Source organism: Ursus arctos, unplaced genomic scaffold, assembly GCF_023065955.2.
Source record: "Ursus arctos isolate Adak ecotype North America unplaced genomic scaffold, UrsArc2.0 scaffold_11, whole genome shotgun sequence".
Classification (NCBI taxonomy): Eukaryota; Metazoa; Chordata; class Mammalia; order Carnivora; family Ursidae; genus Ursus; species Ursus arctos.
Genome location: NW_026622775.1, coordinates 70,206,963 through 70,224,991, shown reverse-complemented (window position 1 = coordinate 70,224,991; position 18,029 = coordinate 70,206,963). Strand labels below are relative to the sequence as shown.

At 38.8% G+C, this 18,029-nt stretch overlaps 1 protein-coding gene across 2 annotated transcripts in view; it reads left to right on the top strand.

Moving 5' to 3' along the window:
- Window positions 1–615: 615 nt before the first annotated feature.
- Window positions 616–18,029, top strand: part of PIWIL2 (piwi like RNA-mediated gene silencing 2) — a 70,867-nt gene continuing 53,453 nt past the window's right edge. For both annotated transcript variants that reach the window (XM_026519037.4, XM_026519038.4), the window contains exons 1-9: window positions 616–804; window positions 2,278–2,365; window positions 2,518–2,656; window positions 3,212–3,418; window positions 4,028–4,138; window positions 6,996–7,113; window positions 7,582–7,706; window positions 8,538–8,618; window positions 8,921–9,034. In XM_026519037.4, the coding sequence (XP_026374822.1) occupies window positions 616–804; window positions 2,278–2,365; window positions 2,518–2,656; window positions 3,212–3,418; window positions 4,028–4,138; window positions 6,996–7,113; window positions 7,582–7,706; window positions 8,538–8,618; window positions 8,921–9,034 (1,172 nt within the window). The remainder of the gene's footprint in view (window positions 805–2,277; window positions 2,366–2,517; window positions 2,657–3,211; window positions 3,419–4,027; window positions 4,139–6,995; window positions 7,114–7,581; window positions 7,707–8,537; window positions 8,619–8,920; window positions 9,035–18,029) is intronic.

Below are 18,029 nucleotides of genomic sequence, written 5' to 3'. Positions count from 1 at the left end.
TGGGGAAAGGAGGGTGCCAGAAACCTCAGTTCTGATAGAGTTTGAAAGAAGAGTTTTATAGAGAGGAATTGGATAAGGATTCAGAGAAGCAACTACGGAGATCAAGGGGGAGATGGAATAGTTTAATGTGCAAATAGATTGAAAAAAAAATTAGGACTCTAGTAGAGGAAAGAGGCTCAAAACAAAGCAAATTCCTTAAATATTTACTGACAATAATTTTGTAATACGGCTATGGTAACTGTGAACTTGCTCATAAACCAAAATCATATTCATACATAAAAGTGTTTCCTTGTACAACAGGTAGTTAATTTACAGGACTGAGTTCTCTGAGAGGCTGTTTGAGTAGAAAATATAAGTAACTTTGATGAGAGCTCGGCTTTTAAGGGCTTGCTGATGGAGAGTGTTTAGAATATTCCTGTTAAATAGAGCTTTTGAAGTGAATATGATGTAGGAGGTTGGTTGTATTACTGGTCTGACCTAAGGAAACTATGTTTTTAATGGTTTGCGAGTCTGTCTTGAAGGAAAAGGAAAACAATTGGGAATCTTTAATTTATAAAATACCAGCAGGTAGTTGATCAGAACAGGATCGACCCCCGTATCCTCTGCAGCCTTTCAATGGATCCTGTACGACCACCCTTCAGGGGCTCTTCTGTGCACCCATCTCAGTGTGTACGGATGCCAGGCTCTTGGCCGCAAGCTCCTAAACCTTTGGACTCAGCTCTGGGCAGGGCAGGACCTGCAGGCAGAGGCCATGTGTTTGGAAAGCCAGGGGAACCAAGCCCACGGAGTGGGCCAGCACAAAGGGTAAGACCACGTCTGGATGCACAGTAGCAGCTTACAGCTTATCATCAGAGGAAATAACAGATTTCAAATAACTATGAAGCCCTATATGAAAAAAAAAAAGATTTGGGTTTCGTTGGCTGGTTGGGTTTTTTTTTTTTTTCTTAGTTGCATTCTGAGCATATATTTCAAATGCTGGAGTTTTGAATTTAGAAAAAGTGCCTCATAAAGAATGCTAGATAGACTTGGGTATAGACCTCAGTCCTCTAGCTTCTATAGATACAGATATACATACATACATAAATGACAGGTTTGAAGATGCAGCTTTTAAGTGTTTAGATTTTTGCATTGGGTTTGGCTCTATGGTATTAGCAGCCACTCCTGCTTCTGAGGTAATAATTATTAAGAAGGTTCCTTTTAGAGGGCTCTTTGCCCAAATCTTAAAGAAAAAGGTCCTCAGCTATTGCTTCTAATGTGTGTACAATTGTATGTATGTGTGTTCTTAATCTTCTAATTATATAGTAATTTTAAGAGTGGTGTTTGACTATCATTAAGAAATCTCAAAGAATAAAGAGTTAACAAATATAACAAATATAGAAGAACCTGATAATGCAGTTATGACAATTTTAAGTAGAGTAGATGGTGTCAAATGTAATGTTCTATAAGCAGAAGAAAAGATGACATGTTGTATTTTTTCTCCAGTGACTTGCCTGAGTCTATATGTGGCAGCTCTAATTGGTATAATACCACTTAACTTTCAGAACTGCCACAGAAAAACAGTAGCAAGTTTTGTTGGGAGGTTGTTTTAAAAAACCCAGATCTCAGGTACTTTTAAATGGTCCTGTTTTTTTCTGAAAATTTATTAACTAGTACACATGTTTCCTCTTACCTTGGGTGTATAGGAAACAAACTAGAAAAATTGCACTTTGTTATTCTGTACATCAAATCATGGACTATACTTGCATTTATACTTAAAAACCTAAGATGACATAGTTATAAGTATTGGAAGTGTTTATTAAAACTATTTAAAGGGGCACCTGGGTGGCTCAGTTGGTTAAGCTCCAACTCTTGATTTCAGCTCAGGTCATGGTCTCAGGGCTGTGAGATCGGGCCGTGTTGGGCTCCATGCTGGGCGTGGAATCTGCTTGAAAGTGTCTCTCTCTCTCCATTTGCCCCTCCCCCCTCTAAAAAAACTACTTAAATAATTTTTATGAGGTATTTTTATCCTTTATTCTTATAACATGTATAGAATTCAAAGATGATTTTTATTATTTACCAAGACTTTAAGAAAACCATCAATGTTTCTGCGTGTCTTGTTGTTAGAAATATCTTTATTATGTTTTCTTAAACACTTGACTATGTGCATTAGAGAATGTGTGTCACTTGCAGTCATTGAAATAACACTGTTATTTCATCTTAGAAATGAAATACATTCTACATCTTAGAATAACTGTCAAAATATATTTTCAAATAACTCTACTCATTAACCTTCCATAGGAATCTGTAGGTTTGGTCTCTATGTTCCGAGGACTGGGCCTTGAGACAGTGTCCCGGACCCCTCTGAAACAGGAAATGCCTCCATTAGGTATGTGGAAAACTAACTTGAAAAAAAGTGTGGTAGTGTATATGTATGATTGCTTTGTTCTTAAATACATACAATATATCTTCAGAAAAATAATTGTACTTTACAACACCTTCAACTCAGAGTTATAGTTGGGTTTTGGCCCTTCCATTCAGGTAGAGGAATTTTAGGTCGAGGCTTGTCTACCAGTATGGTGCGCAAGGACAAAGAAGAACCCTGTCCCACTTTTCCGGATCCTTCCGTGTTGGCAGCTGGGGATAGCAAGATAGCAGAGGCCTCTGTTGGTTGGAATAGGTGGGTAAAGTTGCCTTCAAGGGTAAGTGTCAAATTCAGATGAAAGATCTCATAATGAGCCCAAAGAGAAACTCTGAAAAGGGTCGTATTATCTTATAAACAATGCATGGTTTTATATTAAAAAATGGATATTTTCCAAGAATAATCAGCAGCCACTGATCCAGTCAGTCACTGGAAAAGGGTAAAAAATAGTTCTCCACTGGGCAGTTTACACCTCCATTTGCCCTTTAAGTTAAACCTATTGTAGTGGTTCTTTAACCTGGCTGATTCACTCTTCCACCTCAATTCAACCATGGAAATTGGCCCTGAGAATCAGTATTAACAGCAATTAGCAAATGAGTCTGCCATAGAAATTGTCCTTGAGAGTCAGTTTTAATAGCAATTAGTGAATGAGTCGTGTAAGTGTATTTGGATCTGGAGAGAATCCCAAGGTTTGGGTCCCTTTTGCTGACTCCTTCAGGAAAAGAACGTAGATTTGAAGGAATCATTTAAATGAGGTATAGATAGGAGCATGGTTGAGAAAGTCCTGATGTGCTTCTCTTTTAAACATTTCAGAATGCTTGGAAGAGGGAAGTCGGATATGTCTTTATTACCTTTGGGAAGAGCAGCTGGTGGTATAGGCAGAGGAGTGTACAAGGCTCCTGGTGCTCTCAGCCTGACTTCTCGGGATCCTACCCAGCTGTCATCACCACCACCTCTGCCATCATCCTCACCGCACCCTCTGGGTCACCCTCTACTTGGGACTGTAGAACACAAGGAAAAGTAAGTCTGTAGCAACGCCTTCTCTGCTTGATAATGATGTGGGAAGGGGCCTTCTCATAATATTGTAAGCACTGTTTCTGTTGTGTCTAAAAGCCTTTGTGGGTGGTAAGTACTGCAGGGTTGTTTATTTTGTTTTTTTGGGTTTTTGCCAGTAAGGAGAATGACAAAGAGGTGGGACAATTCCTGATGAAGTGAAATGGGGTTGATGGTTTAGATAGTATGTACCAGAGAGTAGACTCAAATGATTTTTCATTTCCTTTTCAATTCAGACACAGCCAGTTCTTTGTCACAAAGAAGATTAGGAAATCATCTAGGAAAGATATTGCAGCAGTTTGTCTTTCTTGGTGGAACTAATAATTGTGTTCTTAGTTAGCTGGCCTCAGTTATCCCATTGACATTACCAGGGCAGAGGGTGATCTTGCTTCTCTAATGAGAGATTGCTAAGAGTTTAGCTTCTAGCCTTCAGAGGTTGCTTTTGTGTAACTTGTGTAAGCTAAGTGTAAAATATTACTTCTCTCAATGTTTTTTTCTCTTTTTAAATTTTTTTGGGGCGTGAGTTGTTTGTGTTTTTGTTTTTGGTATATATGTGTGCTTTTGTTTATTTTCCAGAGAGCTTTTTGTGAAGCAAGGCTCAAAAGGAACACCTCAATCTTTGGGATTGAACCTTATTAAAATACAGTGTCATAATGAAGCAGTTTATCAATATCATGTGACTTTCAGGTATTCACAACTTTTTTTCTCTGTGTTCACTTTTTAAAGAACAGTAATGAAATAGTTTCCCTGGAATAACTGAGTATTTTTCTGTGTGATTCCTGATGAACACCCCTCCACAATAATGCATGAACTCAGATCCTTGTGGTAAATTTAAGGTTGACATAATTTGTGTTTAGCTATGTTACCATTTCAGATTTTAATTTAATAGGTGCCATTTTATACACCTGTAAGGTAGATTTACTGTGAAGTTGATGAGGCTTAAGGTCAGGGCCTTTTATTTGCATAGACCCCTTCCATAATCTTTTAATTTATTTTTTATCTGTAATTTTGAGTTCCTCTTCTTAAAGAGAGACTCCTCCCCCCGCCCCAGTATAATACCCACGCCCCACAAAACCTGGATCCTCCTTGCATAAGTCTCATACCATGATGACTCTCCAATGGCACTCTACCGTGAAATTTGAGGGTGAGAAAATCAGACTAACTTTAACCTTATATCAATAACTTCAGGGTTTCTCACACTTCCTAAAAATTAAGAATTCATGTTAGTTTGTTTTCTCTTTTCAAATCTCAGGAAGGGAGCACTTGGGTGGCTCAGTTGGTTAAGCGTCCAACTCTTGATCTCAGCTCTGGTCTTGATCTCAGTGCTGTGAGTTCAAGCCCTGCATTGGGCTCCACGCTGGGCAAGGAACCTGCTTAAAATCTCAGGAAAGTCATTAGCTGGAGGATATTAGCTAGAATTGTGAAAATGAATGTGTCTTTTGGAGTGTTATGGAGAGAAAATGGGAAGATGGAAGACTGAACTTTTGAAGCACAGATAGATGCTAATTGGTATAAGAGGAGTAAGTGGAATGAAAGAGAAAAGAAAGGAACAGTTAGGTGGAAATACCCTGAAGACAGATTATAAAGACCAAAGGAAGGGCTCCTTTGAGGAGGAGGTGGTTGACTTTGGCTACAGGAAAAAAAAGTTACTGAATTTACTCTGAAGAACACCCTTGTTGCTTTTTCTAGTAGCTTTGTTAGAGTTATGGGGAAAAAAACTTGACTAAAAGAACCAAGGAGAGCGCAGGTGATGGGAAATAGCCAGTCAATTGGCCACTTATCTAAAAAGTTTGTAAGAGGAATGAGAAATAGAATGATAATTAAAGAGAGTAGCCGGATTGCTTTAAAGCTGAGCACATGTGGCAGGTGGAGAGAAGGAGCTTAAAAAAGAGGGTGAAATTGAACCCCTGAGAAGGGAGGATAGTGGAAATGGGCCTGCTCTGGAACGCAAAAGAAACAGATGAGCATTAATGAGAGGGAAGAACCCTTTCTCTAGAAATGGATTGACAAATGTTAATGAAGCAGAAAGGAGTGTGAGTCCTCACAGGTCTCTGCATTGACTGGAATGTAGAGAAGACACGGTTTCTATAAATTTCGAGATGGTAGATCTGGACCTTTGAAGCCACAATGTAAAGAGCATGCCAGACCACTGAGAGGATACTGAGAAGATGTGTTACAGCGGACTGGTTACCCTGTGGCTTCATTGTATTGTGTGAAGGAAATCCAGAGAGACAATTTTAGGTACCGTGTTTAGGGCATAGTGCCGTTCATGTAGATGAATGTGTGGAGAAGCATTTTGAAATGGGGTACTAGCATGTGAGTGTTTAGTTTGGGGGACAGCTATATTGGATTACTGCTTGACTTTTTAATCTTTCATCATGTACTTGAACGTATTTAATGCTTTTTAACCTTAGATTTATTTAAACTTTCCAGTTGTACAACAAGGGTGTGTGTTATTGATATGAAATGGGATAGCCATTGTACCAAGTAGCTACTGGAGCTTTTCAAAGCTGTAAGATTTGTGACAATGAATCAATAAAAAGTAGAAGTTGCCACGAGTGAAAAAGAGTTGGAGTAAAATCCTGTTTTTGGGGGCGCCTGGGTGGTTCAGTTGGTTAAGTGTCTGCCTTCAGCTCAGGTCATGATCCTAGGGTCCTGGGATCGAGCCCCACATCAGGTTCTCTGCCCCTCCCCCCAATTGTGCTCTCTGTCAAATAAATAGATAAATTCTTTAAGAAAAAAATCCGTTTTTTTTTTTTTAAAGAAGTGATTTGTAGTATTAGAGGACTTTGTTTCCAGAAACCTAATTTTTTTTTTTTAAAGATTTTATTTTATTTATTCGACAGAGATAGAGACAGCCAGCGAGAGAGGGAACACAAGCAGGGGGAGTGGGAGAGGAAGAAGCAGGCTCCTAGTGGAAGAGCCTGATGTGGGGCTCGATCCCATAACGCCGGGATCATGCCCTGAGCTGAAAGCAGACGGTTAACCGCTGCGCCACCCAGTCACCCCCAAAAAATCCTGTTTTTGAAAAGTTATTTTTAAAGTGTGTATTTCTACAGACTCTAGAGCAGGGATTGGCAAACTACGGCTGGCCTGCAGGGCAAATCTGGCCTGCTGCCCGTTTTGTAATAAAACTTTACTGGAACATAAGCAGGCTCATTGGTTTACATATTTCCATGATGCTTCTGTGCATGTTGGCCAAGTTGAATAGAGACTATATGGCCTGTAAAGCCTAAAATATTTGCTATCAGGCCGCCCTTTACTGAGAAAGTTTTCTGAACTCTTATCTAAAATCGAAAAGAACATATGCTGACATATTAAAACAGTTGTCTTTGGGTGGTGGAATTATGGTTTTTTTCCTATGGGCAGGTATTCTTGGGTTGAAATTCTTTTAGTAGTCAGATATATTTGGATTTTAATATGACCACTAGATGGAGCAGTAGTTACAAGTGATTGGTTCTCTACCAAACCAATTACACAGGGGTAGTAAAGACTGCCTGCCATTTGAGCAAATTGAAGTAAAATCCTCTTTATTGTTTTCTAGCCCCAATGTGGAGTGCAAAAGCATGAGGTTTGGCATGTTGAAGGACCATCAAGCTGTCACTGGAAATGTTACTGCTTTTGATGGATCTATTCTCTATCTGCCTGTTAAGCTTCAACAAGTAAGACCAGATAGGAAATATATTTTGGGGTGAAACCTAAGGTAGTTCTGGTGCTTTGAGTGGTAGGAAATCGTAGACATCCTGATGTTTGAGTTGTACTTTCCTATTCTTAGAGGAAAGACAGGCTTTCCCATAACAAAGAAATGTCAGACTAAGAAACTTTTTCATTGAAATTCTTCAAATTCCTTCTCACATTTAGAGGAGTGGTTGGAAGCCTTTGACCTCAGTGACAGAGAGTGGTTTAAGATTCTAAATGGTAAGGCATCTATTGCTAGTCAGTCCTCTTACCAAATCTTTTCTTAAATCCTCGTTGTCATACTATGATTTGGCCCAGTGTGGACAGCAAAATGAGGGGAAAGTAGAACACATTTTTAAGACATTTTAGTGTTTGCTAGAACACAGTTGGATTAGATTAGGGCTTGGTAGTTTTGTCATTTTTTTTTTAACTTGAATATATTTATTTATTAGGTTCTTGAGGTAAAAAGTCAAAGGAAAACCGATGGTGCAGATATCAGCATTAAGATTCAGTTGACAAAGATCCTGGAGCCCTGTTCTGACTTATGCATTCCCTTCTACAATGTTGTTTTCCGTCGGTGAGAAAACAGCTTATTTTCTTTAATCTCAGTCTTCTATTTGTAATAGTTCTCTTCAAGAAGCTTGGATGGTATTATACCACGCGCATATAAAGATGAGTTTGGAAACATTAAATAAATGGATGGTATTGAGGGTAACTTATTGAAAAATTATGTCAAATGATTAGCCAGATTTGGGTATAATGAAGGTAGGTTTGAGGTGGCTGGTTGGGTTCCTTTGGAATCATTCAGGAACTTTAAAAGCAGATGTTTATATTGCATAATTTCATGGTGTCACTGATGGGGCTACTCAAAGTGGTAGCATGCAAAAATTTTTGCTGGAAGAATTTTTTTCCACATTTGATTTTTGGATTCAGACAGCTCTTAATTTTTTTTACTTTTTGTAAGACCCAAATTTTCATAAAACTTATTTCTATACCACCTCTTTTTGAATGAAACACAGAACCTAATTTCTACCTAGTAAGCTAAACTGCCAGGAACAAACATAGCTTCCTATGTCAGACTGATCTTTACAAACAGAAATTGACTCTCTTGCATTCTTTTTAGTTAATGGTGAAAAATAATGTAAATTGAACCTGGGAAATCAACTCAGTTTTTGGTCACCAAGTATGTAGGACAAGCTGTTGTCAGTTGTATATACCTCAAGATAAATGCATTGATAATTTTTCTCTTTCTTTTGGCAATGGTGTTCTCAGCATAAAAGCTATATTGTGCAAAGGGCACCAACAATTTTGACACTTTAGGCTTCAAAAGGAAAATATAGTTAAGAGTAGTAGAGCTTGAATTTTTTTGATTCTTCTCTAGAAGACCCATTTTTGCTCTTCATTTCAGGGTAATGAAACTTTTAGATATGAAGCTTGTGGGGAGAAACTTTTATGACCCTACAAGTGCTATGGTACTACAGCAACACAGGTCAGTGGTGGTCTTTTCCTCACTTTTGAATGTTCTGGAAAGAAATTTTTCATTGTGATTACCATATGTAGTACAGAAATCTCAACAGTATTTTACAATTGTGAATACAGTTTATCGGTTAAATCCGTTCCATAGTTTATTTTTTAGTAAGTTCACAATGATGTTGATTTACTTTGTTTCCTGGTGCTTTCTCACTGTTACTGGGGAGGGGGGCGGTATTTGCTCAACTGTTTCAAATGGGGGCGTGGACGTATCTGTGTTTTTTTTTAGAACTCTGAGGTAAAGCTCACTTGTGTCTTCAGGTTGCAGATCTGGCCAGGCTATGCAGCTAGCATCCGAAGGACAGATGGAGGTCTTTTTCTCCTAGCTGATGTCTCCCATAAGGTCATTCGGAATGATTCGGTACTGGATGTCATGTGAGTGAATGGTGGGATTTACTTTTAACTAGGTAATAATTTTCTGAAAAGCTCAGTAACAGCTGAATACAGATTGGCCATTGTTCTGTTTAGGTTTTAAATTGTAGAACAGATCAAGAATACTAAATGTATGTAAGTCTTACTGAGATAGGCATTTGAATAGAGACCTGCTGTACCTTTGAGGAGGAATTGTATTTTTTTTAAAGATTTTTTTATTTTATTTCATTGAAAGAGAGAGAGCTTTACAAGCAGGAGGGGCAGAGGGAGAGGGAGAGAGAAATCCTCAAGCCGACTCCACACTGAGTGTGGAGCCCAACTCGGTGCTCAGTCTTACAACCCTGAGATCATGACCTGAGCTGAAACCAAGAGTCGGAGGTTTAACAAACAGCGCCACCCAGGTTCCCTGAGGAGGAATTGTATTTAAATCTCTGGTTAAGAAGGCTTAGTTTAGTACACACACACCCTGAATTTTTGTTTAAATGCATTACTATAGGGGTGCCTGGGTGACTCAGTAGGTTAAGCCTCTGACTCTTGGTTTCAGCTCAGGTCATGACCTCAGGGTTGTGGACTTGAGCCCGACTTCAGGCTTTGTGCTCAGGGGGATTCTGCTTGAGGATTTCTCTCTCTCTCTCTCTCTCTCTCTGGAATAAACAAATAAATCTAAAAAAAATGTGTTACTACAGTAAACCACTTACTATAGTAAATATAGATGTGATTAATTTGTAATGGCTTCATGAAATCCCATTTTATAGAGAAATCTGTGTCCATCACTGATTCTTTTTTTAAGGCTATGTACTTAGAAGTGGAATTACTTAATGAAAAGGCTGAACATTTTAAAGACTTTAAGAAAATATTTGCTATAGTAAGATACTTAAATATAGGGGCGCCTGGGTGTTTCAGTCAGTTAAGCATTAGGTGTCTGCCTTGGGCTCAGGTCATGATCCCAGGGTCCTGGGATCGAGCCTCCATCGGGCTCCCTGCTCAGCGGGGAGTCTGCTTCTCCCTCTCCCTTTGCCCCTGCCCTGCTCATGCGCGCCCACAGTCTCTCACACACACACTCTCTCTTTCAAATACAAAAATCTTAAAAAAAAAAAAAGATACTTAAATATACATTGACAGATTACCCTCTAGAACACTTATTCCGTTCATTTTTCCACCAGCTGTGTACAACTACTAGGTGTTATCAGACTTATAAATCTTTGCTTATCTGATAAATTGATTGACTCCTTCAACATACATTTATTGAGCTTCCATTGTATACCAGAGTCTTGACATATCAGGTAAATAACAAGGATCCCTCTCCTCAGGGAGTTTACATTGTAGTCAGGTACATAAGCAATAAATAATAAACATGGTAAGTGAATTGCATAGTATACTAGAAGTGTTGAGAGCTTTGGAAGGAAGAAAAAGTGGAACACAGAGTAGCAGAGATTTCAGGAGTATCAGGGGTGGGGTGGGGGAGGGTGGAGAGCTGTAATTTTAAGTAGAGTAGTCAAGTTCATTCAAGCCAACACTTGCAGGAGTTGAGTTAGCCAGGTGAATATATGGGTGAAGGGACTTGTTGGCAGAGGGACAGCCAGGGTGAAGGCCTTTAAAAGACAGAAACATGCCTGGCTCATTCAGGGAGTGTCAGGGAAGTCAGGGTGGCTAGAGCAGGGGAAGGCAAGAGCAGTGGAAGTATGGAGAAGATGGAGGAGATGACAGTATAAAGCTTTGAAAGGCTATTGTAAGAATTTTAGCTTTTACTTTGAGTGAAGCATAGGATTTATGGCCAAGGAGTGACATGATGCGGCTTCAGTTGTAAAAGGATCCTTCCCATTGCTGCGTGGGGGAGAGAGTTGGAAGGGTGGGAATAGGAGTGGGGAGACCAACCAGGAATCCAGTGGAGGCATGAAGACAGCAGCAGTGGAGGTGGTGGGAACCCTTGATATATTTTGAAAGTGGTGCTCAGTCAGTGTCCTGGCTTGATGTGGGGTGTGAGATAGAGAGGTTGAGGATGGTCACTCTTTTGGGGTGAATTTGTAATTATTTATTCTATCTTTCCTAGACTGTCTCTCCTTGATGGTGGGGGCCGTGTCTCTCTTTCTCACAGTACATCCAGCTCTAGTTGATTCCTAGCATGTAGTAAGTGTTCAAGAATATTTGTTAAATAAGAGTAGATGTCTTCAAATGCGCTATTTCTTTCTTTATGGTCTCTGTGTTGCTTTTCTTCTTAGATCTAACTTATTTTATGTTTTATTTTTTCCAATGTTTTAAACCTTCTGGTATTTATCTTGGTGTGATGTTGGGATCATCATGATTGCCTTGGGACTATCACACAGTTTATTGGAAAACATTTTTTTTTTTAGATTTAAATCACTGTCTTTATCATATGTTAAAATACTTGGATTTATTTCTGAATATTTCATTTTGATTAAGTGGTTAAAATCAATGTGATACTGTGTTTTAGTTGTTGTAATTTTATTAGCTTTTAATATTTGTCAGGGAATCCTGTTTTCAGAATTTTTATAGTAAATGCCACTCATTTATCCTTGGATGTGATTCTTTGAATGATTTAATGAAAATAAGAAAAAAAGTCAGTTGGCATTTTGATTGGCATCAACTGGGGAGAATGTTCAGTGAATCTTCCTATTTACAAATATGGCGTGTTTTTCCATTTATTGAAATTTATTTTTGTTAGAGTTTTACTTTCATAAAAGTTATTGTCATATTTTATTATAACTATACAAAAGCTATTTATAGGTGAGTTATATAGTATATGTAGGATTAGTTTTGTTTTCTGCACAATTCCCTATTTTGGATATAAAAATTACCTTTTCATTTTTTTTAAGATTTTATTTATTTGACAGAGAGAGAGAGAGACAGCAGGAGGAGGAGTGGTAGAGGGAGAAGCAGGCTACCTGCTTAGCAGGGAGCCTGATGTGGGGCTCGATCCCAGGATCTGAGCTGAAGTCAGATGCTTAAGGACTGAGCCACCCAGGTGCCCCATCTTTTCATTTTCTAAGTACAAAATTTTATATGTACTTACCACTAATTCAACAGTGTTTTGTAGATTTCAGAGTATAAATTTTGCAGTTATTCCTAAGTATTTTATTCTTTTTGATGCATTTGTAAACGGATTTTTTTTTAAATTTCATTTTCGGTTTGTTCATAGCAAGTGTATAGAAAAACAACTGGTTTTTTTTTATAGCAATCTTGTATCCCACAAAACCCATGGAGTCATTTATTAGTTAAAATGGTTTATTCGTGGATTCTTTGGGATTCTCTATTTAGGAGATCATGTCATCTACATATAGAGATACTTTTACTTCTTCCTTTCCAATCTGGATCTCTTTTCTTTTTCTTGCTGAATTCTCCTGCTAGGACCTCTAGTACAATGTTGAATAGGAGTGGTGAAAGTGAGGGGGAAAAAAAAGCCCTGGCCCCGCCCCACCTCCATGTAGTGGCCTTGGATATTCCCTTTGTTAGTAAAGACTGTTTAACCAGAAAAAAAAGAAAGTGGTTAGAATGGACATCCTTGTCCTTTTCCTAGTCTTAGGAAGAAAATATCCATCCAGTCTTTCACCATTAAGTATATTAGCTGTGAGTTTTTTGTAGATGCCCTTTTTCAGATTGAGGAAATTCCATTTTATTCCTAGTTTATTGAGTGTTCTTATCATGAAAGGAAATTGAGTTTTGATCATTTAAAAAACAAAACAAAACATCCTGCTTTTTAAATTGATTTTTTTGATATTAAATCAACCTTCATTCCTGGGATAAATCCCACTTGTTCATGATGTGTAATTTTTTGTATATGTTGCTGGTTTTGGTTTGCTTCTATTTTGTTGAGTTTTTTTTTTTTTTCCTATATTCCTAAGCGATATCTGTATTTCTCTTGTGACACTTTTGTCTGCTATTGATAACTGGGTAATATTGGCCTAATAGAAAGAGTTGGGAAGTATTCCCTTCCTCTTCTGTTTTTTGAGAGAGTTTATGAAGGATTGGAATTCATTTTCCTTTGAATGCTTGGTAGAAATTTTACAGAGAAGCCATCTGGGTTTTGGTTTTTCTTTGTGTGCAGTTTTTAAATTACTAATTCAATTCCTATATTGTTAGATATTTGTTCAGATTTTCCATTTATTTTTGGGTCGGTTTTGGTAATATGTGTTTTCTAGGAGTTTGTCTAGTTCATTTAGGTTATCTAATTTGTTGACATACTGCCGTTCAGAGTGTCCCTTACAGTTCTTTTTATTTCTGTGAGCCCAGTTGTAATGTCCCCTCTTTCATCCCAGATTTTAGAAATCCAAGTCTCCTTTTCTCATAGGTGGTCTAGCTGAAGGTTTGTCAGTGTTGTTGGCCTTTTGAAAAAGCCAGTGTTTGGTTTTGTTGACTGTATTTTTCTGTTCTCTATTTCATTAATTCCCACTTTTACACTCATTATTTCCTTCCTTCTGCATACTTAAGGTTTAGTTTGCTCTTCACTTTCCAGTGTCTTAAGGTGGAAGGTTAGTTTATTCGGGATATATATATATATATATTTTTTTTTTTGATATAGGCTTTTACAGCTATAAATTTCCCTCCAAGTAATGCTGTAGCTGTATCCCATATGTTCTGGTATGTTGTGTTTTCATTTACGTCTAACTCAGAGTATTTTCTAATTTCCCTTGTGATTTCTTATTGGACGCCCTGATGATTTAAGGGAGTGTGTTGTTTACTTTCCACATGTGTGTGAGTTTCCTGAATTTCTTCAGTTGTGGTCAGAGAACTTACTTTGTATTATTTCTATCCTTTTATATTCATTGAGGTTTGTTTTATGCTCCACCATATGATCTATACTGGAGAATGTTCTGTGTGCACTTTGGATGTTGTAAGTTTAACCTAAAATATTTTTTGCTTTTTACTAAGGAAAGTGCCAGGATTAGAGCAATGGTACACCTTTATATTGGAAGCAGAAATTCTCCCGGGGCGTTTGAGACCTTGGCTTAGGCAAATCTATGAGAAACAAGAAGGAGAAGCACTAAAGTTGTCTAAGGATGTGTGTTTGTGAACCATATTTTAGGTTCCATACACAGATAGGAAGGGCCATGGGATCAGTGGCCCAACTATCATTGACCCTGGAATTTGAACTAAATAAATACAGTGATCTTCTTTCACAAATTGCCAAGACAAGAAGTGCCTTCCTGATGTTCGACCACTTGCTTTTTTACAAATTGGTCTCTGATCAAATGGACCTCCAACTATGATGTCTTAGGAGTAGATTGGCTTGGTTTAGAGATTTATCTGGCTTATGCCTCCATGCATTGCCTATAGAACACTCTTGTACATTTAACAGAAAGAAGGAAATTCGGGATAAAACAAAAACACATGAAAGAAGATTTTATGCATATACACAAATAACAGCAAAAGCAAAGTAAGCAGATGGAGAGTAATCAAGTTAATGGCAAAAATAATTTTTTTAAAATATTTTATTATTTGACAGAGAGAGAGATCAGCCAGGGAGAGAGGGAACACAAGCAGGGGGAGTGGGAGAGGAAGAAGCAGGCTCTCAGCAGAGGAGCCTGACGTGGGGCTCAATCCCAGAACGCCGGGATCATGCCCTGAGCCAAAGGCAGATGCTTAATGACTGTGCCACCCAGGCGCCCTGGCAAAAATAATTTTTGAATGGTATTCCTTCAAAACAAAAAGCCCAAAGACCCATACAAAGACCTGGGTCCAAGCAATGGCTTCTTTTTTTTTTTAATGATTTTTTATTATATTATGTTAGTCACCATACAGTACATCCCCGGTTTCCAATGTAAGGCTCGATGATTCATTAGTTGTGTATAACACCCAGTGCACCATGCAATACGTGCCCTCCTTACTACCCATCACCGGTCTATCCCATTCCCCCACCCCCCTCCCCTCTGAAGTCCTCAGTTTGTTTCTCATAGTCCATAGTCTCTCATGTTTCATTCCCCCTTCTGATTACCCCCCCTTTCTTTATCCCTTTCTTCCCCTACCGATCATCCTAGTTCTTATGTTCCATAGATGAGAGAAATCATATGATAGTTGTCTTTCTCTGCTTGACTTATTTCACTTAGCATTATCTCCTCCAGTGCTGTCCATGTTGTAGCAAATGTTGAGAACTCGTTCTTTCTGATAGCTGAGTAATATTCCATTGTATATATGGACCACAACTTCTTAATCCAGTCATCTGTTGAAGGGCATCTCGGCTCCTTCCACGATTTAGCTATTGTGGACAATGCTGCTATGAACATTGGTGTGCATATGGCCCTTCTCTTCACTACGTCTGTATCTTTGGGGTAAACACCCAGTAGTGCAATGGCTGGATCATAGGGTAGCTCAATTTTTAACTTTTTAAGGGACCTCCACACTGTTTTCCAGAGTGGCTGTACCAACTTGCATTCCCACCAACAATGTAGGAGGGGTCCCCTTTCTCCACATCCTCTCCAACAATCAGACAATGGCTTCTAACCTGAAAGCTCTATCTAATGATAAGCAGCTAAAGCCTAATGAAACTAGCCTGAGCTCAGCTAGTCGTCAGGATTGACTCACTGGCAGCAGATCTGAAGGACAAGTGGAGTTAAGTACAGGGGGCCCAGTTAGTGGTGTGTTGCCGAGGAAGAGCTTCCACAGACCGTGGTGAGACCTCCAGAATTGTCAAAGATGATAAGACCTCTGTTCTATCTGAAATAAAGAGAAGGCTGATTTACTGCTTACTGCAGTGAGGAGAGACTGCTGATTTTATAGAGAGTACTGGAGAGGTATGGAGTTCAGGACAGCAGTCTTGCAGAGGGGCAAGCAGCGGAAGCATGGTTGCTCAGGTGGTCTGTTGTTAGTTGAGTGGTACTCCTCTGGGATGCTTATTGGATTAAGTTGTTCCCTGATTGGCCAATTTACAGAAACAAGGGTACGACTCCGGTTGGACAGCTTGCAAAAGTATGTTTGCTGAGGTGAATCGATATAGACGTATTAAGCAGGTTTAAAACTGGATTTTATGGGGGCGCCTGGGTGGTCAATTGGTTAAGCCTTTGGCTCACGTCGTGGTACCAGGCTCCTGGGATCAAGCCCATGTTGGGCTCCCTGCTCAGTGGGGATTCTGCTTCTCCCTCTCCCCCTGAACCTCCACCTGCTCTTTCTCTCTCTCAAATGAATAATAAAATCTTACAAACAAACAAACAAACCCTGGATTTTATGGCTACTTGTTACCATGGCTACAAAACAATATATCTTTAACAAAGTTTGTGATTTTTTAAATGCCAGGAACATATGAATGTTTATATTTTCACCTAATTTTATTGTTTAATTTCTTACGTGTTAATGTTAAATTGATGAAGATTGTATTTTTTAAATGGATAGCAAGTTTTCTTATCCATTTTTTTAAAGATGTATTTTTTTAAAGATTTTATTTATTTATTTGAGAGAGAGAGCAGGGGAGGGGCAGGGAGAGGGAGAGGGAGAAGCAGACTCCCCACTGAGCAGAGAGCCTGATACGGGGCTTGATCCTGGGACTCCAGGATCATGACTTGAGCTGAAGACAGACAGTTAACTGAGCCACCCAAGCACCCCAAACATGTGTTTTTTTAAAGATTTCTTTATTAGAGAGCACATGCACACATGCAAAAGGGGGGGAAGGGCGGAGGGAGAGAGAATCTTAAGGAGATGCCGTGCTGAGTGTGCAGCTTGACGCAGGGCTCAATCCCATGACCCTGAGATCACAGGCTGAGCTGAAACCAAGAGTTGGACGCTTAACCGACTGCACCACCCAGGTGGCCCAAATCTTATCCTTTAAAAATTTTTTTTTAAGATTTTATTTATTTATTTGACAAAGACATAGAGCCAGAGAGCACAAGCAGGGGCAGGGGAAGTGGGGAATGGCAGAGGTAGATGGAGAAGCAGCCTCCCTGGTGAGCAGGCAGCCCAGTGTGGGACTTGATCCCAGGACCCTGGTATCATGACCTGAGCCGAAGACAGACACTTAACCGATTGAGCCACCCAGGCGCCCCTCTTACCCGTTTTTTAATGATCCTTTTCCCCAACTAACTTAAATGCCACTAGTATTATTGGACACTCAATCATAATCTGTATTTCAGTCTCATTGAGATCTTTTATTCTGTTAATTTATTTTCTTTTTTTCAGATTTAGTAAGACACAATTGACAAAATAAACCTCATACATTTAAAGTATGCAATTTGATGAGTTGTAACTTACTTGTATACCAACATAACATCATAATGAAGATAATGAGCATATCCATTGCCCGTGTAAAATTTACTCATGTCTCTTTCAGACCTCTTTCTAAATTTGTTCATCTCTTTCTACCACAGGCAGCAAACACTGTTCTGCTTCTGCCTCTAGAGATTAGTATCCATCTTCTAGAATTTTCTATATGTGGAATCATATGGTATATACTCATTTTTGTTTTTTGTTTGGTCTGGCTTCTCTTCAGTATGATTTTTTTAATTTTAATTTTTTTTATTTCAATCCCAGTATAGAAGTCAAAGTGAAATAGATGCAGTTAAAAAACATTGATTTTTATCTGCTTTTCAATGTTGAATATTGGAGTAACAAGACATAGGCCTATATTGTTTATCTCCTGTGTTCTTCAGTCCCTTTTTAGCTTTTTTCTTGTTTGTGCCTTCCTCCTCCATGTCATCCTCCTACCTTTTCTGATACAAAAGACAGTGATTAGGGGAAAGGGATTTGGTGAGAGAATATTAAAAACTGTCATTAAGAATTCTGAAAATAAATTACAAGTTAAAAAGTGTTGGAATATAGATTCTATCCTAGTGGTTGCTCTGACTTCCACAACTACATATATATATAGTTAACCTACATTTTTTGAGGCAGAGAGAGAGCACACAAGTGGTGGTGGGGGCAGAGAGAGAGGGAGAGGGAGAATCTTAAGGGTCCATGCCCAGCACAGAGCCTGACACCAGGCTTGATCTCAAGACCCTGAGATCATGACCTGAGCCAAAATCAAGAGTCAGAGTCTTAACTGACTGAGCCACCAAGG